Raw genomic sequence first — 22370 nt, 5'->3', positions numbered from 1 at the left:
TACCTAGTTACAAAGGCTGAATTATATTGACAACATATTTCAATTCCATGAATTTTAAATTATATCTTAATTTGAGAGAGAACAGGGAACAACGAAAGCCCATGGCTGACGAAGATGTACCAACTGTGGGTTCTGTATACAAAAAACCTGTGTGAGCGGCACAGACAGTACACGGATCAGGGCGGGGAAACTCAGGGGAAGTGAAAAGCACACAGAGCTCACCTACTAAACTGTATTTGTCAAATACACGGGAGCTTTAATTTCTGTACTTATGTACAAGAGTTGTCTTTGGAGGAAACAAAACTGCAGACTTAGCTAGATGGATACACACAACCCAGAATTAAACTGCACAGCGACATTTATTGTTTCAGCCTGGAAAAACATCCCTTTTTTTAAATTTCACACAGCAAAGCAAGTTAAAAACTTCACTCGTCAAATAAATGATAATTTAAACAAGAACTTGCTAAAGAAACCTCATCACAACAACGTTTTAGGGCCTGATCACTTTAAGTCCATGGGGCCATTAAGGAATAGGAACCAAGTGTCTCTTTTATAATCTGCAAGCCGTTTTCCTACAACAAGAAGGCGTAACATGTTTCCTTGACTCAGGTGATACATTTAGAAAAGAAATCATGATTTTTCTCTTTTGCTGTAACAGGCAGACACTGCGTTTCTCATTGTGATCAGGAAAGATGGAACGACTGCTGCCCTTCCCTCGCTGCCATCAACAGCTTTTCTCGCATTATCTCGATGCTCGAATAGTCCGGCAACTTAAGATAGTTCACACAGGTCATTACGGAGGGCAGGAAGTCATCTGGGTTCTCTGTTGATTCGAAGGTCTTCCGGACAATTGTCAAAGGTGGATTCAAGCTCCGGAAGCCTGATGAAGAGGGAAGAAAGAAGGACAGAGGAACTTGGCAAGTTTACGGGATGCCCGCCAGCTAGCTCAGGGAAACCCGCCTCTCATCCATAAGGAGAATGGGTCTGGAAGCACAAGTATACGTACCCTTTCTTATCTGCCCCCATCAGAAACACACTATACTGCTCTAATGCACAGCATTACCATACACAGAGGTACTCCTTCCTGCTCGATATATCTTGAATGAACTCTACCCATTCAAGATATATCGAGGGTACGGAACCTGGTACGTGCTTTATTTACAATCAAAAGTCACTGTATAACATGGAGGCAAACAGTTCTTTATGCTTCCCTTATGCTTTTAAAAGAGCGCCAATTCAACTCATATTAGGATTCATTTCTGAAAAAAACAGACTTTAGAATGCCTTTTCATCTAAGCCATCTAAGGGTTTATAATGTACGTATGTCTGAGAATTTGAATTTTGTGTAGAGAAGCAGCATTACATGTACATTAGTAGTCCTACTTCAGTGTGTTTAAGTCAATCCCTATGAATTGTCCTGCCAGTGATATCCCTTAACACACTGCAGAACAAATTGAAAACTTAGAAACATTATGATATTGAAATAACTAAGAGGCACTCAAGGTCAAATAAAGAATATCCTGCTGTTGGCACTGAAGTTTTGCGTGCGTTCTCCACCCCCCCCTCACACACACACACACACACACACACACACACACACACACACACACACACACACACACACTCACTCATAGCTACAGTAAATCAACTGCTGTACCCACCTCCAACAGGCAATCTTGGGCTACCTGTCACAAACTGGAGAAATAACCTCTGCTGCTCATTATCAAAACTACTGAGAATCTCAAACAAGAACTTCACAGCCCGACTATAACAGAAATAAATACACCATAGTTACTTCATCGTATTAAAATACAGTTTTGACTCTCATAATTAGCTAGAGACTATCAAATGTAAATATGACTGCATATGAATTCACGTTGTAATGCACTCAAATATGTTTCTGTTGTTACAGCTGGAATTCAAGTGGAATGATTACTGTTGTAATAAATAAGACCTGTCTGGGATTGTACAGATATTTCCACTTTACTATACGTAAAAATGGGTAATGGGGTCACAGTGGGATTCCCCACCTTTCCTCCTCCCGCCCATTTTCACAGAAATACTTGGGGCAAAAAAAACAAAAAACCCTTTCGGTCCTGAAGTTGCAGTCTTGAGAGAAATGAAGCCAAAATATTAGAAAGCCTCCTTTAATAAGTAAACAAATTTTAAAATGTATATATATGTGTGTGTATCTGAAAACTGGCAGAACCCAGGACTTACCTGTCATGAGTATAACCGTGATCTGGCCTGCAGCATTCCATCAGTGTCTTTGCATCCCAAGTGTCTGCTTTACTGCCACACAGGAGCTGATCCAGCTGTGTGTTTAAACACGGGCAACAGATTACTAAGGACACAGCTGTGTAACTGACTGAAAATGCACGCATGTTCTGTTCTGTGGCGTGCCAACATAAAGGTCTACAGAAGCCCCAAGTACCCAGCTTGGTACTCTTTACAATGTGCTTTTACAGTGTGCTCTTCTAGTATATTTACAGATGCAAGCTCTTCTTCAGCTGACATGAACAGGTGCGCTGCCCATTTGCATGAACTAGGTTCTAGGGAGCCTTTAATCTAAGACAAAACATACCTGAGACCAGCCCTTAACTGAAGTTCTCCTAATTCTTCTCGTTTCTTAAGAGGCTTTAACTCAATATCTACTTCTAACCAGGGAGATTTTATAAATCCTGGCTTTTAGAAACACGAGGGCACACCATAATGGAAACCAAGAGAGAGAACAGTGAGCTGGAGACAGAAGTGGGAGAGGAGAGCTGAACTGAGACACAGCAAATGGGTAGGTTTTCCCACTTTGCGAAGAAAGGCAATTCTGTGCCACATGGTCATCTAGGACCACGCTAGTCATTACAGAACAGATATCAGAAAGCAAAAAATGCCTGTGTGTCCTTGGAAAATCTAACATGAGTTTCCAATTAAACCATCTCTCACCTGGTAGACTGCCCATTTGCAGGATGACTCGTACACTCTGAGAAAATCCATTTGGAGCATGTGAAATTTGGTATCTACTACGTGTCACTCACTGTCAGGTACTTTATGTATCTTGTTCAGTAAGCGAGAGGTTATCTCAATCTTATGAATGAGCCAGTCAGCTCAGATAGGACAAGCTGGGTAAGGTCACACCACTAAGTAGTGGGGACCAGGATCCAATTCCAAAAGGAACACTTGCTGTTTTCAATTCCAGGTGACACTTAGTGCCTAAAAGTGCCAGGTACACCACATGTTTTAATAAGCAGCAAATCAAAGTGGACATAAAAATAATAATTGAGATGAAAACGCTAAGTCATTTAAAGATTCCCGATTCAGTCGGTAATAAAGGTGTAGTCTACAGCTAGTGCTCAAACAAGAAACAGAAAGGTTTCCCACCTGGGAGACCAAACACCTTCCAGACCCTTTCCATGACACCTCACTATCAGTAAGTAGTTTTCTGAGATTCTTGTTGCACTTTAAGTAAAGACGGCTGGAAAAAAATGATGCACATAAACTCATTAACTCCATTCTCACAAGTGTTCTCTGGATTTGGCAACTAGGTAATTTGCAACATTTCCTTAAAACTTCAAGGACTAACCTCGCTCATGAAACAATCAACATCTCAGCGAATCCAGAAAGTTTAGCTTAAAAACAACAAGTAACCTCCCCAGTGTCACTTTCATTACTATGGACCCATGGCTCTCCCCGCCAGCCACAGGTGTACAGAAACCCAAGTTCCACTCTCCACCAAGCAGCGTCGAGGGTCAGCTGACAAGAATGCTATGCCTGGGACTTCCCTGGTAGCGCAGTGGTTAAGAATCCACCTGCCAATGCAGGGGACACGGGTTCGAGCCCTGGTCCGGGAAGATCCCACATGCCGCAGAGCAACTAAGCCCATGCGCCACAACTACTGAAGCCCGCGCTCCACAACAAGAGAAGCCACTGCAATGAGAAGCCCGCACACCTCAATGAAGAGTAGCCCCCGCTCGCCGCAACTAGAGAAAACCCGTGCGCAGCAACGAAGACCCAACAGAGCCAAAAAAAAAAAAAAAACAAACAGAAACAAAAAGAAAAACAGAATGCTATGCTTACTCAATCACACATGGATCCCATGCTCTTTTATACTATATTTAATACTTATTTATATATGTTATACATTATACTTAATACATTACATTTAACATTCTTCCTCACTCAGGAAATGATCTTATCTTTCCCAAACATCCACCCCGCCACCGCACCCAACCATCTACCTTTCTGTTTGCAACAATGGGGTCTTTGACTAAATAGCACAGAGAGACCCCACTAAGATAATTATAGGTAGAGAACTAGAGATGACCATTTCTTTTACACACAAGCTACTCACTTCTTCCGGATAGAAGTACTGAAGGTGACTGAGTGGGAAGACTGATTCAAATCCATCTCTGAATGAATCAAACTGCCTGGAAACGCCTTCATTTAGTGCCCAGAATATAACCAGCTGCAAAAAGAAAACTCTTTCAAAATCTGCGACAAGATTTCAAATTTCTTTCCTATTTAATATTTGGCAAACTACAGTGAAACATCCTTCCTGATCACTTAAAAAAAAAAAAATGAAGTCTTTAAAATATCTCCCAGTAAACTATGTAAGTAAAAGACAAGTCAGGTCAACTTCTAATTCAGGGTCTGGCCAATAAGAAAATGTAAAAAATGCCATGTGTGTTATAAATTAATACATTTAGTGTGTTTTAAAATTCATTTATCAGTACATAAAATCCCTATGAGTTATACTTTACCTTACCAGATGAGAAGCAGATGAAACTTCCGAAGAGGATAAAATGTTATTGAGAATTAAAGATAATGTTTCAAGAGTCAAAATTACCAACTGTTAAGTGTTTTAAATTTTTAATGTGCAATTTTTAGTTCTAACTCCTGTTAAGTTCTTAGAGCCCAATCCTTCTGCAGTATGTGTCTCCACTTAGAGAAAGGTAAACTCTGGAATGCAGCCACGTGAAACTGAAGGGCCACAGAAAGCATCTGCTATTGGTCCAACATCTCCTAGTCATCAATGACTTTGGCTAACCCTTTGGATTCAGAAATAGGGGACCTACTCAGATAAAAATGAAAACAATAGCGTTTTGTTGACAGAAAAACACAAGCATTATTACAAATATTTTCAGAGAACCTAGTTTGGAGTTAACTCATCATTTACTAGTAAGCTGAAAGATTAATTTTCTCAAAGTAGGTAGTATGAGAACACAGCCCTACTGACTGTTAAAGGAATTACTTAGGAATCACAGAACTGTTAGGCATACTAAATAATAGAGGTCCTCTGCTATCTTCTTCTCTCAAACTGATGAAGAAACTGGAGCTGAAATTTTTCAGAGGTTCTATCTAAAATCCCACAGTAAGTTAGTGGAAAAGTCAGGTCTAGGAGGTATAGGTGGTATTTTGTCTGGAACCCAATGCTCTTTCCATTCAATGTCAGGAATAAACCAGAAGAAATTTTTCCAAAAGTAGTGATAATAATGACTTACATAGGTTGTAATCTAAAACATAATTTGTATTCAGTACAAAATTGTTTTCCTTAACAAATATGGTCAAGGATCATGAAAGGCCTCACCAAACCCATAAATGTGTGCGCGCACGCACGTGTGGACAGCGTTAAAGGCTATTAGGTCAAGTTAGGTGGCTTGATAGAAAGGTAGAAATGCAGTTTAGTGACAACACAAGGGATGGCTGCTTTTCACTGATTTCTTCAAACTAAGAAAATGAGATGTTATTAGATAGTATTCAAGCTTGAAGAGAGAGTTCAAGGTTATAGAAGGTACTGCAAGACATCTGACACGTTCTCTCAAGAGCAAACAGAAGCGAAGGTCAGGAGAAGTGGACTTCGTGCAGTGATCCCGGGCGTCAAAGGTCTCACACCACAGTGTGCAGCAGCTACCGGACACGCACCTGTGCTTCACTCGACCCTCCCTTCCCTCCCCCGCCTCAAAGCAGGCCCCCCGGGCCCAGCCCCGCATGGCCACAGCTGGCCTTCGCCCCAGGGGGCGCTGCGAGTACATACTCTTAGATACTCCTCCAAATTGTGGATGGTGACCGGTATATCCTTTCCTCCTTTCTTCAGTTCGATGTTGGGAAACCCCGGCAGAGTGAAATCCAATCCTAGATCTTCAACTGAGCAGCCGTTCATAGTCAGGGTTTCTAATGCATACTGTAGACTCTCTTTGGTCTAAAAAAAAGGGGGCGGGGGGTCAAGCCCAGTAATTCAGTCAGTTATGTTTGTGTTTATGAAATAAAAGATATGCTAATAAATTTTATGGGTTCCCTTAGCTCTTCTTTCTTTCTTTTTTTGTCATCATCTACACAAAAATAAGTCACTGAGATCAGAAAGGAAATAATCTTAAACACTTCAAAATCCAATTATTTTTATATGAGAAAACAAGATAGCCTGAGTGCTCCTCTGCAATGAGGTGTCCGCTACTCAGTCTGACCATATTCAGTCAGATTTCACAGAAAGGCCATAATCATTTGCACAGTGGTCAATTTAAGAGGGTAGGCTCTATAGAGCCAGACAAACTTTTTATAAATTCCAGGCTAATCTTAATGAATCCAATACATGTATATAGCAAATACTGAGTAATACAGTGCAGTTAGGAAATTGTAGATACAAATAATGCACTATCTAGTATAAATAAATTTTTTCTCTGCAAGCTCAAGTCTAAAGAATACCCAGAGATTCTTCATTCGATTACTGTAGGCCCAGCATTAACAAATTTGTATTCATACAGCAACAGTGTGATGAAAAAAGGCTCTAGCAAACCCCTAAGAAAAGTCAACTCCTACTCTGAAGACAAATGTTAAAAAGTTAGTATTATTCACTTTTTAAAATGTTTAAGATCATGAAAGGCTTATATAAAATATAATTTCTGAATCAAAGACCAACATACAAAACTGCAAATTCTATCTGAAAATGAAGGTATCCAGTATATGAGAAAGAAGGTAAATGACCTTCCGAATTAAAGATGCCTCCGAGTATGAAATTCCTAATGGCTAAATAGTCAAAGTGCAGAAAATCATTTAAACAAAAAAAAGGCTACGAAGTTCTGGTTAACAGTCATTTTTTAAAGAGGAAAGTGAAAGCTGCGTAGGATTACAGATAATTCAAAACACAGAGGAGGGTTAGGGTTAAGGTAAAATACATTGTTGAGAATTTTTACTCCTCTGCAAAAATACATGTTTAGGTCTCTCTCAGTTTCGGGAACATCACTGGATGACACACAAAGAAAGACTTTTCATTTTACATTTGAAATATTCTTCAGCAAAAGGACTTAAACTCTCCATTTTAACGTTCTCTGACTAGAAAGCTCTCCAAAATGCTATCATTGATAGGAATCTAGAATATACAATATGTCCTTGAGATGTTTAAAAGGAATTAGCTGTCTCCTTCTCTAGACCTTACACGTTAAATTGAAAGCCAAGTTTTAGCCCATTTTCCATGTGCCTTTCAAGAATTTAAACTGCCCAGTGGAAACTCAGCCAGGACAACTTGCTCCATCAGAATGCTTTATAAATAATGAGGTGAGGTGTGTGAGAATACCACCAGTCCTCATGTTCCAGTTGCCAGTTTCTGGAGTGTGGTTTCTGTGCTATGGATTTTATATTTTTAAATTGGTAACATCAGGAATAATAAAGATCAGAAGAACAAATCTCCAAAGATTTGAGAAAGAGAACTGTGGCAGCACACTGCGCTGGAGACAAGGGTAAGTAAGAGAGCTTGCAAAAGCTGTCAGAGTGTGGGCTCCAGAGCAGACAGCCTGGGTTTCAGTTCTAGCTCTCCGGTGTTCTAGGTATGTGACTGTGGGCAGGTTACTCAACCATCTGCCTTGGGTTTCTCATGTGTAAAGTAGGGGTAACGGGAATATCTAAATCTCACAGCAGATTAAATGAATGAGTACACGTAAGGCTCGTGGAAGAGCACCACAAGCTGTCCTGTATCTGGAGCGGGCGGGGCTGTCTGTGGTGGTGTTTGCGTTATTTTCCTAAGAGATGATCTTAAATAAGATGACAGTAGTTTAAAATTTAAACCTTAAAAGTTGGTGAGCATAAACCTTACTAAAAATCCCAAGACAACAGGTTTTATATGGAAAAGAGGGACCTGGCTTCTTTAAACACCAATTTCTCTTAATAAACATTTACCCCCAAATTACCATTAATAATTACCGATTAATATGGGAGATAAAATTAATTTTCTTACAAATGACCTCCTTCCCCGACAAAAAGTATTCTAAAAACCCCATCTACTATAAGCTCCTCTCTATCTTAAGAGATGTGACACTTTTTCTAGCTACAGAATCTTAAATCTCTATTCTTATTTTACGTAATTTATAAAATGGGAGTTGATTTAACACTGGTCCACGTTACCTGCCCCCATACAAGACGTCTGACTCTATGCCACTTTTTAAAAATACAACTTTGTCTTCTTCCAATGTCAGACACAGAACCACTGTTATTCTCAAATGATTTAATTTTGTTAATGTATAGAGAATATACATTAATGATTTAAAGATCAAGATTACCCATGAGATCTAACAGAGAAACCTTAACAGATGTCACCAAGAAACAGTGATACCTACCACGACCTTTAAAAATATCTTCCTGAGATCTCTCTAGAAACAGATGAACTGTTCCTAAATTAAGCCATCTTTCTTTCGCAGGAAAATCAATCTGTCCTGCGAATAGCCTTATTGATTCAAATGCTTACTAAAAGAACTCAGTATGATAGAGTACCTGCCCAGATACATAATGTCCATCTAAAATATAATAAACAAGAGCCCTATGGTTTTAGTTAGAGGGGTATTTTATTTGCTGGTCAAGCTGTCTGTTCAACACCTGCTGTTATTACAGGTCATCTTACCAACTGTAAAATCATATGCTTCAGTTATTATAATAAAAATTTAAACTCTTCCAATATAAAATAATAACTGGACCAAATACAAATCATTGACAAAGAACTCATCTTTCTAAAAAAAGAAACTGATCCACTTGACTGTCTCATTTTCTAAGCCTACCTGGGATTTATCTTGTTCAAGTCTTTTCTTCTGTCTGACAATGTCTTCTAGGTGATACACTGATCTGGCTACAACTGGGTCAATGTCAAACAAATCGTGTGACGTCAGCGAAGTTTCTTGCCGTAGCATCCATTTATAAAAAGGTAAGCCCAGGGGAAGGTCCACCTGAAAGAGAAGGTGCAAATATCACAACAGTCACACCAAGCTTCTAGCACTGCCTCAATTCTTTAAGTGACACTTCAAGAGGTCATTTTAAAAGGTCAAGTAATCCCCAGGGGAAAAAAACATATTTAAAGAACTGTTTCTCTCAGTACATGAAACTGTCCCCATTTAAACTCAATTTGGGGCTGATATTGTTAAAAAAAAAAAATTCGAAACCTGAAGATTCCTACTGAAACACTGGCCCTAAAAAAGAAGTCTTCAATGATGGAGATACATTCTCCATAAGGACCTCAACACCAAGAGATGTTTAGAGGAGTCTTACTCAATTTTGGACCAAGTGAACTTAATTCCACTTCAGTCTGTATTATTGCATATTTGGAAGGAAGAATGTAGAAGACCAATTACTTATAACTAAAATGAAAAAATGGAACTTCAAAAATAACTGATTAACAGCACATTCTTTCAACAACAATGAAATTGTAAGCCTGACATCAGATGAAAACGTCTTACACATACTGACAAAGTATCTCAGAAAACATGAAGAAAAAAATGAAGGAAAGTCCAGAAACATTCAAACCTCTCTGTGAATACTAATTTTTTGGGTTATTTTCACTCCTGCACGTTAATGGAAATTTACTGCAGTTTAGCCACATGCTCATACTTTTCCTATTGAATTAAAAATCTAACTCAAACACTTAAAAATATATATAATTAAAACCACCCTTAATGTTGCCTGCTTCTCTGAACCCTTGCTACTAAAGGAACGGTCCACAGACTGGCACTTGGGTATCACCTGAATGCTGGTAAGAAAATGTGGAAACCTGGGCCTGACCCATGAACTGCTGAATCAAAACTGGCTTTTTAAATAAATTCTCCAAGCAATTCATATGCACATTAAGGTTTGTGAAGCAGTGTTTTAAAATATGGCATTAAATGCAGGGGATTAAGGTACCGTCACAGAACACAGGTACAAAAAAATTGTAGAAAAAAAGGTAATTCTATACTTACCAATCTGAAATCCATGATAGCCTTGGCCATTAATTTTCCTAAGAAGCGAAACTTCATCTTAACTTTTGCGATATGAGCTGGCTTAGCTGTCCTACCAAAGGGAAGCGCAAACAGGCCTTGGAGGTTTTGAATATACTTGGTCCCTTCTTGGCTTCCTATAAAATGAGTAAATCACCAAACTTTAGATGCTATTTCCCAAAACAAGACAGACCCGGTAATTAAGAACATTTAAGAAATTCAGTGTTCTCAAAATCAGATAGCAGATCACAGAATGAAGTCCTCTAGAGCTGGAAGGGTCTCCCTTATTTGATAAATGAGAAAACAAAGGTGAAAAGAAATTAGGTCAGAGAGCCAGGCCCTCTACTATAAGCTAAATATATATAATGAATTGTAAGGGCCCTTTACCTGAACTGAATAACAAATTGACTTAGTCACAGATTAGTATTACCTTTTGGATTACTAAGAGTTACTTCTTCCCCTCTCCAGAGACCCAAGTCAGCTCTCTGTAGTTCCTGAGATACAAGTGCATAAAACTCCAGTGTAGGCCCCAGACCTGTGCCAACCTACAGAGGAACATAAGTAGGACAAGTTAAAGTTTAGAATCTGTGCTGCCCTTTTTTTTAACCTGCCAACCTTTTGGCAATGGATACTAATAACAACTGTCTACCAGAATGTATTAGAGGTTATTTCCCAAACTGTCCTGTCTTCCCTCAGTCCAGGTCACTTGGAATGAGAACCAGCAACCCTTTACTATTTCCTGCTTCCTGTGGCCCCAACATTTTAATTGTATGGTTCAAACTCATATACTAATACGAGTACCCTTGCAGCTATATACCGTGCCCTCAGGGAACAGATGGCACTGTCTGGAATGGATTTCTTTCCCATTCTCTCTCTGGTGAACTGTTCCCCTGGAACCAACTCAAATGTCCACTCCTTAGGAGAAGCCTCTTTATCTGCCCAAGCAGTTACTTTGCTTCTTTTTCAGAACTTACATTTTGGCTACTTAAGTACTCACCACATTAGACTACCATGATTTCATTACATGCTTGCGTACCTCACTTAGGGGTAACTTTAATTCACCTTGTATCCATTGTAGTGCCGGGGCAAACACCAGCCATTTAATAGAGGTTTGTTGAATAAAACACAAAAAAAGGAACGTCTGGACCCACACCAGCACCCACATTATTCCTTCATGTTCTAACAAGGTCCTATCAGCTCACACCATAAATTAGATATGCAACTAAAGATAAGTTAATTCCATAGTTTATAAGCCTAATCTAACCACAGTCCTGTCAAGAAGGTTATATTTCACTTACTGATTACTTGTAAATAATGAGTATTATTGCACCATTAACACAGTTCCTTTCCCAATAGCTTAAAGGATCTGATGTAGTCCACAAAACAGTCAACTGTAACTTTCCAAACAGTGACCCGCTTGGGTCTGGCAAAGCTTTCTAACCCAGCTCCACGTCTCTGTCAGTACTCCACGGCTGTAACTGGCATCAGTATTCACCTCCTGCTGCAACCACAGCCTTGGAGCCACCCGTGATGCTTCCCTTTCTGGCGCCTTAACAACCCATCATTAAACACTGTAAGCCCCACCTTCAGAATATGTTCCAAACTGGTCACCACAGCATCTCTTATCTGGCCCAGTGCTAGAGGCTCCTAAGTGGTCTCTGCAATGGCGCTCTCCACACCTCATGTCCTACTCTCACAGCGTGAGAGTGGATCCTCATACAACCTAAGTTCACATCATTCCTCCACAGCCTCCAAAGGCTCCCCATCTCGTTCAAGCAAAAGCTCAAATTCTTAGCTTGGCCCGGGTGTCCTATGTGATCGCTTGACTCCTATTTCTAGCCACTGTCATCCTCCAACAGGCAGAGAATTCTGCCTCAGGGCTTTTGCTTCACTTTTCTTCTGCTAAGAGATAGCCTTTCCCCTAGACAGTAATGACTACTGCTCAAATGTCACCTCATTCCACCCTATCCTCTCCCCATCATGCTCTATCTTCTTATTTTGCTTTAGTTCTTCAGCACACATCCTACATATACATGTACATGAATGAATGAGTGTGTGTGTGTGTGTGTGTGTGTGTGTGTGTGTGTGTATCGGCCTCCCCAAACTAAAAGCTCCATGACTGTAAGGGCTTTGTGTATTTTGTTCTCCACTCACACGTGAGCCTAGGAGGAAGGTAGGGAAAGAAGAAAAGAAAAAAACTGCAGTAACACCTGGTATCCACCAGATGGTGCTTTAAAGCCAGTTAATCCTAGCTCCTTTTAGCATAGCTATCCCAGGTTAAACAGAAATCATAGATTAGATCAGCCTATTTCCTTCATCCAAATACTGTTACTGCTAACAGTAAAACAGACTTAACTTAAAATATTAAGTGACATGGGCAAAACTGTATACACTTTCATCCCAGGAAGCCTCTGTGAGGGTGGAAGGACCAGGTCACACCTGCTCTGGCGAGTCACCCCTGCACTGGGCTGGCCAGCAACCCCGTAGATAGACCTGACCTTTCCAGGAATCTTTATCCTACCCAGCCACTCCCTTAAAAAAAAAGGTAGGTGCTGTGGTTTTGCTTCATTTGTTTTGAAAGGAACGAGGAGACACAAAATTTGCCAGCCCCAAAGGTCTCTTTGGCATGCGGATTACTTACAGCTGAAAACAATCAAGGCCCAAAAGACTCAGGGAAGAAACTGACTTATACTCTCTAACTGCCTAAAAGAATTTTGATAAAGGGCCGGTTCCCACAACAGAGCTATCACCAGAGGTATCTGCAAAGAATATGGGCTAGGGATGGTGGGAGGAAAACAGGGCCTAGGGATCAGAGTCCACTCTGGGTCCCATTGTCTCTGCCTGGCCTGGCAAATATTTGTTTACCAAACATCTGCTCCATGTGGACTGCCTTCCTCCCCGCTTTGAAGTCCCAAACCACTACCCCCAACATCCTCTTCTGTCTTTGGCTGAAGACAGTATTTAAGAGGAGGGTTTTGGCCATTTTGGTGAGTTACTCAGACTTCCTGTGACCAGCCAGAAGAACCTAGGAGGGTAGAGGAAAATGTCTTCCAAAAGGAAGGAAAAGCATAAAGCTCTAGAAACAAACACAGAAAAACAAAAAAGTTTGACAACTTGTGTTATTTGAAACTTTCAAAGTCTGTCTCTTTCAAAAGCTAATGCTTATATACTAGCATATACCACGTAACAGATAACGTTGTGTTTTACACATTTTAGCATTTAATCACTTAAACAACATAATGAGGTAGGCACAGTCACCGTGCCCTTCGTTGGGTTACTACTGGGGAGTTTACATAACTAGCCCGACTTCATACAGCTAGTAAGTGGCAGCACCAGGCTCCCCAGTCCATGCTCCTAACCTTTCATCGTCCTGGAGGCATAGACCATGTGACAGGTAATGGGCTCAAGTGGTTTGCTGAGCCCAGAGACTGGCTTAGTTCCTCCCTGGCTTACCAGTCATCTCTATTCAAGAATGGAGCCCATTCTGTTCTGACATTTTGGTCAGGATTCTTCTAGAGCTAGTTAGAAAGGCTTCCTAACAGACACCAGCTGACTTGTACGGTTGAATCTGGTTGACAACCCGAGGCCCTAAGCATATATAAAGCCAGCACTCCAACCCTCCTTCCTCAATGAAGTTGGCTCACAGAATTTCTTCCAGAGTCATCAGGAAAGACCCATCAGTGAAAATCATAAAATTGTGATTTCTGTATCAGCATTTCAATCCTGACCCGTGGAACAATCAGCGTGATGCTATTCTGAACTTAAGTTTAGGTTTCATGTAAGACGCAATCTGAACAGGGGCATGAAGGATGAGAGTAAAGACGTTCATTCCTGACGAGAGAAAAATATGTTGGAGTAAAACAAAGTAGAAAAAGCGTGTTTAAATAACCAAGCAGAACAAGCTGGCTACAGCAAAGGTCTTACAGTTTCATGAGTAAGAAATTTGGACATGTAAACATATAAGAGCTGTATCCTCTGAGCAACAGGCATGACCGGGGTAGATTCAAAAGACCCAAATTTCTTATCCCAGCTTCCATTCCATCTGCCTCCCATCCCCTCCAGAGCTACTCCCTTCTGCTCTTCACCACCAAGCCTGATCCTCTGTTCAAGCTACACCCTTTGATTCCTTAACTCTCCCCTCTCTTTCCTGAAACAGGCTCCTCATCTGAAAGGCTCATTCACTTGGTACCTCTACCACTCACTTTCCACACCCATTCGCACTCTGTCCTGCGTCCCCCCAACTACGCTGTGATCCTGGGAATGCAGGAACTCTGCCATAACCTGGATCCTGGCACTCTGTATACTTAGTACGTAACTACTTACAATTTTAAATTTGATGATTAAATACTGTCAACTATTCAAAAGTCTTAATGAGGAAGAGAAAATGCTTAAGAAAACGAGTGAAAAATCAAAGTCATGATTAAAATCACGTGGTTAACTACAGACAGCTTTGTAGATTAAACTGCTACATACACATAGTGCTCACCAAGAGCCCGGCACGGTTCTAACTCTTCACCACATGAACTGTCACAACTCTGAGGCTGTACTACAACCCACACTTCACAGAGAAGAAAACTGGGAGGCAGAGTTGTTGGCTTTTATAAATAAATAATAAGTAAATGGAGTATTTGGAAATGTCATGTCCGTAAGTTTCAGATGTCCAAAAACTTAAGTTTTGTCTTAAAAAAAAAAAAATTAAGATACTTCACTGCTGGTCCAGTGCGTTAAGACTCTGCGCTCCCAATGCAGGGGGCCCACGTTCGATGCCTGCTCAGGGAACTAGATCCTGTATGCGTGCTGCAGCTAAGAGTCTGCATGCCACAACTAAAGGAGCTCGCATGCTGCAACTAAGAATTCCTCATGCCGCAACTAAAAAAAGATCCCACATGCTGCAACTAAGACTCGGCGCAGCCAAAATAAATAAATAAAATAAATAATAAATAAATAAAATAAATATTTTTAAAGGAAGGAAAGTATCCCCAGGAGACTCAATACTTCAGAGTCAATTATAGAAAATCATTATTTTGAGTCTTTTGGCATACTGGCCTGGCTATTTAAAAACAACTCAAAAGAAACAAAAGAAAGATCAGAAAGAAAGTAAAGCTGTCTTTTTTCATGGGTGACATGACTGTCTACAACATGGAACAGCAAATTACAGCTCAGGCCCTACTGCCTGTTTTGTACAGTCTGTAGGCTAAGAATGGGCTTTACAATATTAAACGGTTGAAAAAAATCCTTGAATAATATCTCACAATGTGTGAAAATTATATGACTTCAAATTTCAGTGACTATCAATAAAGTTTTATTGGAACACAGCCCTGCTCATTCATGTTTGTATTGTGTACGGCCACTTTCACACTACAAAGCCAGAAGTGAGGAGCTGTGATGAAGACCACGTGGTCCACAAAGCCTGAAACATTTATTATCTTGCTCTTCACAGAAAAGTTGCCCAAGCCCCGTATCTACAACAATCCTAAATGATCTATTTAAAATTTTTAGAACCAATAATTAAGTTATCAAGGTCACAGAAAACAAGGTCAACAAAGAAAACTTTACTTCTACAAACTAACAGCAACTGGAAATTGAAAAGAAAGAACAATATTATTTTCAAAACCATCAAAAAAAAAAAAACAAAAACAAAAACAAAACAAAACAAAAAAAAAACCATCAAAAAACATGAACTATTTGGGAGGAACTTAATAAAACATCTACACGAGAGACCTCTAGACTGCAGTTATGAAGCATACTGAGAGAAGTTAAAGACCTAAATCAGAGAAAGGCTACGCTGTATTCACACACTGGAAGATTCAATACCATAAACATCAACTCTCTCCCAAACTGATCATGATTCAACACAAACCTAATCAACATCCCGTGAGAGACTTCCCTGGTGGCGCAGTGGTTAAGAATCTGCCTGCCAATGCAGGGGACACAGGTTTGATCCCTGGTCCGGGAAGACCCCACATGCCGTGGAGCAAATAACCCAGTGCGCCACAACTACTGAGCCTGTGTGCCACACCTACTGAAGCCTGCACGCCTTAGAGCCTGTGCTCGGCAACAAGAGATGCTACCGCAATGAGAAGCCCGCGCACCGCAGTGAAGAGTAGCCCCCGCTCACCGCAACTGGAGAGAGCCCGCGCGCTGCAACAAAGACCCAATGCAGCTAAAAAAAAAAAAAACAAAAAAACAAAAACACAAACACAAACTCAAAACAGATCATAGGCCTAAATATAAGAGCTAAAACTATACAACTCCTAACAAAACAAATAAGAAAAAATGTTTGAGACCACGGTTTAATGGAAATTTTCTTGGGATACAAAAAGCATAAACCAGAAAGGGAAAAAATTGATAAACTGGATTTCATCAAAATTAACAACTTCTGCTCTTTCAAAGATACTTCATCAGGAAATGAAAAGATAAACAACAGACTGAAAGAAAATATTTGCAAAACACTTATCTCATAAAGGACTTGTATGCAGAATGTATAAAGAACTCCTAAAAGCTCTGATAAAACAAAACCCAATGAAAAAGTGGGCAGAATTCCTGGACACTTCCTCCAAAGAAGATAAGAAATGAAAAGATAGTATCATTAATCATCAGCGAAATGCAAATTATAACTACAGTAAATCCACTAGAATAACTAAAATTAAAAAGACTGGCAATAACCAAGTTTTGGTAAGCATGTGAAATAACTGAAATTCACATACTACATTACTGGTGGGAAGGAAAAATGGGGCAGTTACCCTGGGAAACGGTTTGGTGTTTCATATAAAGTCAAAACATACCTTACCAAAAGACTCAGCCATTCAACCCTGAAGTATTTTGTATTTTACCCAAGAGAAATGAAAACATATGTCTACACGACGACTTGTACACAAATGTTCACAGCAGCATTACTCATAAGAGCTAAGAAAGTGGAAACACCTCAAATGTGCATCAACTGATGGTTAGGTAAACATATGATGGTATGTCCACGTAATGGACTATTACTATTATTCAGCAATGAAAGGAAACAAACTGATACACGCAACAACATGAATTAGCATTACACTAAGTGAAAGCAGAGTAACACAAATGGCTACGTACTATATGACTCCATTTATTATGATACTGTACAAAGACAAAACTGGAGGGACAGAATACAGATCAATGGTTGCCAGGGATTGGGGATGAAGGCTGGGGACTGACTGCAAAACGGTCTAAGACAACTTTCTGTGGTGATGGGATTTTTTCTTTATCTTGATGTGGTTGTGGTTATAGACTGTATACATTTGTCAACACTTAGAAATGTGTATCTTAAAAGTGTGCATTTATGATATATGAGTTGTAAATAAACCTGATTTTTTTAAAAACGCAGTTCAAACATTTTGAAAGTTATGTTTAAAGCCTTTCACTTTATCAACCTAAAGATTACACAAACACTTGCTCTAATGCCAGGAAAAAAAAAACCCTTTTATTATGCAATTTAACCTCGAAAAATGGAGAACTTAGAACAAATGATTCAAGAGAAAACAGAGTACATCTCAAGTTTTGAGATAAATTTCCCAATCGTCTTTTAGAATTTCACAGGACCAAGAAACTCTAGGGACATCTTATCAAGAGCACAAGTCAACACAGCCTCATAAGCTCACCTCATTTTCATACTGAATTTCTAACATGGCCCGTGAGCTGCCAAGATCCTGCATCACAGACTCTGCTTGTTTCAGCAGCTCCTCTCTGTTCACAGTACGCTGCAAAGAAAAGTACAAATGTGAGGAAACTTTGATAAACAGGTGGCATTTCTCTCAGTGCAAAAAAAAAAAAAACCAATTCAATCGTTAAAAATTATTTCTTAAAAAAGAAGCACACCTCAGAAGAGGTTTTAAGACGTAGCTGCACTGCTATAAACATTGACAGCATCCTGCTGTACGTGAAGAAAAGCTAGATGTGAGTGTAGTTATTAGCTTGAGCCCATGGCAAATTCAGAAAATTCAAGTTGTTGAAGAAAGGATCTCTGTAACCTTCTCAAACATCAATGCAATTCAGGGCTGTGGCTCCATGAAATCTCGCTGTGTACATTTATAGTTTGGTGATGGAGAAATAGGTGTGGAGGTGACAGGTGAGCTGGAAACCTACTGGCTCTGACCAGCAGAGATCCTACAAGCACCACTGCAAATATCTATTAATGAGATGCAGGGGGATGAGAAAGGTCTTGATAGATTTCCAAATTCTACCTACACCTTATTTATGGAATCCTAACGATACAAATAAAGATAGGATTTAAGAACAATGTTTTTTTGTTTTGCTTCTCATTCCTCCCACTCCCCCTTTTTAAGCCATTACTAATGGCTTCTGTGAGACTTTTGGAGATAGAAGTTTGTAGGAAGACAGACTTGAGTAAGAATCCTCAGCAAGAAAAAGGATGATGAACAAAGAAGTCCTAAGTAAAAGGCAGTGCGGTGTGAGAAGTGCAGAACTAGTCTCAGATGTAAATGGCCCAGGGCTGTGTGGTTTAGAGTTATCACCATGCGGCCAGGATTAGAAGCACAAGAAGATGCAGTCAGCAATACAAGGCTGACGGGTATAGAGACATGAACTAGATCAAGGATTTTGTTTGTCTCTTCTAATTGGTGTGATTTGCTAAGAGAATGATGTGGATTTGATTAATTCTACCTACTGCATAAAGGGATCAATTATAAAAGGGAGATATGGTTAGAGTTCTTAATTTAGAAAGGAAAGGAAGGAGGTCTCAGTGAAAGAAGAGAAGATTCTTCCTTGGCACAAGAGTTATGGAGACTAAAAGAGAAAAACAACTGTAGAAATCATTACAGAAACCGGGGTGGGAGGGAAGGACTCTTACTGGAGGATAAAGAAGAATCCCAAGAGATCCCAAGAGACTGATAGGAAAATATGGCTAACACATATGATAAGAAGGTAAGCAAAGAAGATAACTGTGACTAAGATAAGCCTCTAAACCAATAGGGATAATTAGATGCATCACATTTCTAGTTTATCCATTATCAGTATGACTTATCTTTAAATATTTTCGGGAGAAACTTACTTTTTTTCTATCCAATCTAGGTGCAACTCTGCTATCTTGAGAATCAGACTGGTTGATTTCTGGGTTGGTATCAAGTAATCTTTGCATTGCTCGGTCCCGATCAAATGCAGTTACATAAAAAAGCATTTGCCGGGTATCAAAAGGGAAGAAAAACGGGCTGTAAAAAGATGCGATATAAATTTATTAACTGAATTAGAATCAGAAACCATTAAAAAACCCTGGCTTAGAAACAACTTTTGATATGATACAGATTAATAATTATAATGTAACCAATAAAAATGGTCTACTCAACTAATTTTGAAGAATTTTCATAATTCTTGCATGAAATTTCTAAGTGATCAAGTAATAATGCATTAAGTAGCCATTCACTATGAAATCTGAAATTCAACCATTAAAATCAAGTCCATCCAAGATCATCTTTAATCTCCCAATGACATTCAGTAAGCATAACATGACTAGTGAAGGCGAAATTTTAAAATATAATCACCACCTCACCAGGTTGCCAACCCATCCCATTCCACATAGACACAAGTAATGGTTTCACTAAGTTCATGATTTTCCTCTGGGCTTTGGCATTTGTTAAGTCACTCAAAACTGCCAAAAGGCAGCTGCTTATCTTTAAAGAATGAACTCTGCAGTACCAAGGCCCCGCTGCGTCTTGACATATGATTTTGGCAGTTCTTGACACAGAACCGTCCAGAGCACTTCCTATGATTATCTAAGCATCCAGCATCTATTCTGTACAATATGAGTAGCCACGCAAGGATGTGGGCAGTGTGACTAAAAATCTCCCATTTAAAAATTTTCATTTTAATTCATCTAAACGTAAATACAGCTACATGTGGTTGGTGGCTCCCGTATCCATCAGTGCAGTCCTATAGTCTCCAAGAATGTAGGTCTGGACCCAAACAGGCTCAGAGAGAGAATCAACCAAACTCCACCTCTGGTGTCCAATTTTATGATGGAAGAGGGCTGAATCTCCTCACTAAAAATCCTTGTGTACTTCCCTATTTCATACATAAAGATACTATCAAGTAGACCTAGTGCCGGCCCCAGCTCATCTAGCCTGTTTGGATGCTGAAGCTACACAATTAAGCAAGCTATGATCAAAAATCGCATTAACTAAACACATTTAAATAGGTTTGCTAAAGACTATGTTTTTGTAACAAGATATATAAAGATCAACACAATGATAACACCCCCAAGCCCACCACTACAGAAGTGATTGTCTTACCAGGTTTTTCCTAGTTCAGTAAGCCATGTTGGGATGTTTCCCGTCATGATTACTAAAGGATCCTGAAGCTGCCTATTTGCTTTTGCTGTCAACTTACTGTTAATAAATTCACTAGTTGGGATAATTTCCTTGCACACTGCATTCTGTAAAATGTTAAAAAAAAAAAAAAGTCTATTATGTAGTAAAACATTAGGATTATAGTCACCATCGTTTCCTTTATTCCCAAATACGCGTGCAGAGTGCCGAGATTTCCCCTGCTGGTTTCCAACATACAGCTTCCTGTTGGTATGTCCCAACCTGAATGACAGCTTTCACAACGTACAGCTGAGACAGCCCAACCCCCACGCGCCACTGACATAGCGAACGCTTCATGCAGGGCCAGCTCCTTCACTCTTCCCTCCACTAGCGAAGTATCAAAGACAAGCATTCAACTTTCACTTGAATTTAATACACATCTTAAATAAATGAACTTTTAGCTAAAGGTACCTAAAGATTTTTTAACTAATAATGTTCAATTTTTATGTGGTAGCTTAATTTTATAAATTATAGCTAGAGAATATTTACAAGTCTGCCAAGAGAGCTAGGTCTGCCTAGAGAACTAAATTAAATGTATGTATATTTCATTATATTGCTCTTAAGACTACCGAGGTGGCAGTTTAATTCTTAAAAACAATAAAATAAAGCATAAATACTATTTTGCCTAGATGAATTTTTACCTAATTATGACACATTTGGGAGAATGCAGAATTTTTCTTGTTGATACAGCTTTTACAGTAAAATAGATTCATGTTTTTGGAGATTAAAACCAGCATGTTGAACGTTAATATTTCTAAAGTGGTATGATTGTTCAGAGCATTCTGTAGTATTCTGGGGAAATATCAGTTGCAAAGACTAAGAAACTACTTAATATCCATCTTGCCCTGTAAAAACCACTTGCTCAAGTTATCGTATAAATACTACCACTGAAATATAAATGCAAAAGAAAATCTGACCATATTTTTAAACTCAAAATAGGTGACTTTACTGTATGAAGTATACAGAGCTGCTTTACGCTTTGTTCTTACTAACATACTGGAAGAGTATCTTTCATACATGCTGGGCTAGGATCTGTGCTGTTCAGCTGAATCATTGTTTCTACTTCTAGTACAACAGGAAACTGATCAAGCACTAGACAGACACTAAGAAAAAACATGTAATGGACAACACATCAGGGAAAAGTTCGAAAGTAGACAACATTACTCACATCATACAAGTAATACCAGTATCGACTGATGGCATGTAAAACTCTTAAAAGAAGAATCACATCTAATGAAGGGTCTTCAAAAGTTATATTTTCAGGTGGTGTGGGTATGAGGTAAACTTCTAAAGGATTTGATACTGACGGGCACACTCCATCTAGAGGGCAAAAGATCAAAGTTTGATCAAAGTGTTGATCAAAGTTAGAAAGGCAGAGTCAACGAAGCCAGCATCATCTCAACATGCCTAAAAACAGTAACCACGAGTGGTTAAGATTTAACACTCGGTATCTTACTAGTAGAGTACTGACAGCTTGAACAATTTTTTTCCCCTTTTTATCTTATAGATAAATCATCCAGGCTTAGGAAAATTTCACTTTCTCTCCCATACTCATACATTGTAAAGGAGAAAAACTGACTCCTTTGCATTCCTCCTTTATATCAGAAAAATAACTGACAATAAAATGGCCAGAGAGGAGTAAAGAAAAGGTGTTTAAATTAAGTTCACTGTTACTGAAATTTCCTGGATTTTTTTATATCCGGTTTAAAATGGCCATGTAAGATAAACAAATACTCCCAAGTTATAAATCTGATAAAAATAAGATTTGGTTATTTAATCCAAGACTTAGGACATGATAGAC

At 39.3% G+C, this 22370-nt stretch overlaps 1 protein-coding gene across 15 annotated transcripts in view; it reads right to left on the bottom strand.

Moving 5' to 3' along the window:
• Positions 1 to 340: 340 nt before the first annotated feature.
• TRIP12 (thyroid hormone receptor interactor 12) overlaps positions 341 to 22370 on the bottom strand; it is a 147233-nt gene continuing 125203 nt past the window's right edge. For all 15 annotated transcript variants that reach the window (XM_060015962.1, XM_060015961.1, XM_060015964.1 and 12 more), the window contains 12 exons: positions 21738 to 21889; positions 20495 to 20637; positions 19261 to 19417; positions 17852 to 17950; positions 10651 to 10765; positions 10203 to 10357; positions 9033 to 9197; positions 6029 to 6193; positions 4346 to 4459; positions 2221 to 2315; positions 1662 to 1765; positions 341 to 880 (listed from right to left, as the gene is read on the bottom strand). In XM_060015962.1, the coding sequence (XP_059871945.1) occupies positions 684 to 880; positions 1662 to 1765; positions 2221 to 2315; positions 4346 to 4459; positions 6029 to 6193; positions 9033 to 9197; positions 10203 to 10357; positions 10651 to 10765; positions 17852 to 17950; positions 19261 to 19417; positions 20495 to 20637; positions 21738 to 21889 (1661 nt within the window). In that variant the 3' untranslated portion in view covers positions 341 to 683. The remainder of the gene's footprint in view (positions 881 to 1661; positions 1766 to 2220; positions 2316 to 4345; positions 4460 to 6028; positions 6194 to 9032; positions 9198 to 10202; positions 10358 to 10650; positions 10766 to 17851; positions 17951 to 19260; positions 19418 to 20494; positions 20638 to 21737; positions 21890 to 22370) is intronic.

Source organism: Delphinus delphis, chromosome 7, assembly GCF_949987515.2.
Source record: "Delphinus delphis chromosome 7, mDelDel1.2, whole genome shotgun sequence".
Classification (NCBI taxonomy): Eukaryota; Metazoa; Chordata; class Mammalia; order Artiodactyla; family Delphinidae; genus Delphinus; species Delphinus delphis.
This window is presented reverse-complemented; position numbering and strand designations above follow the sequence as displayed.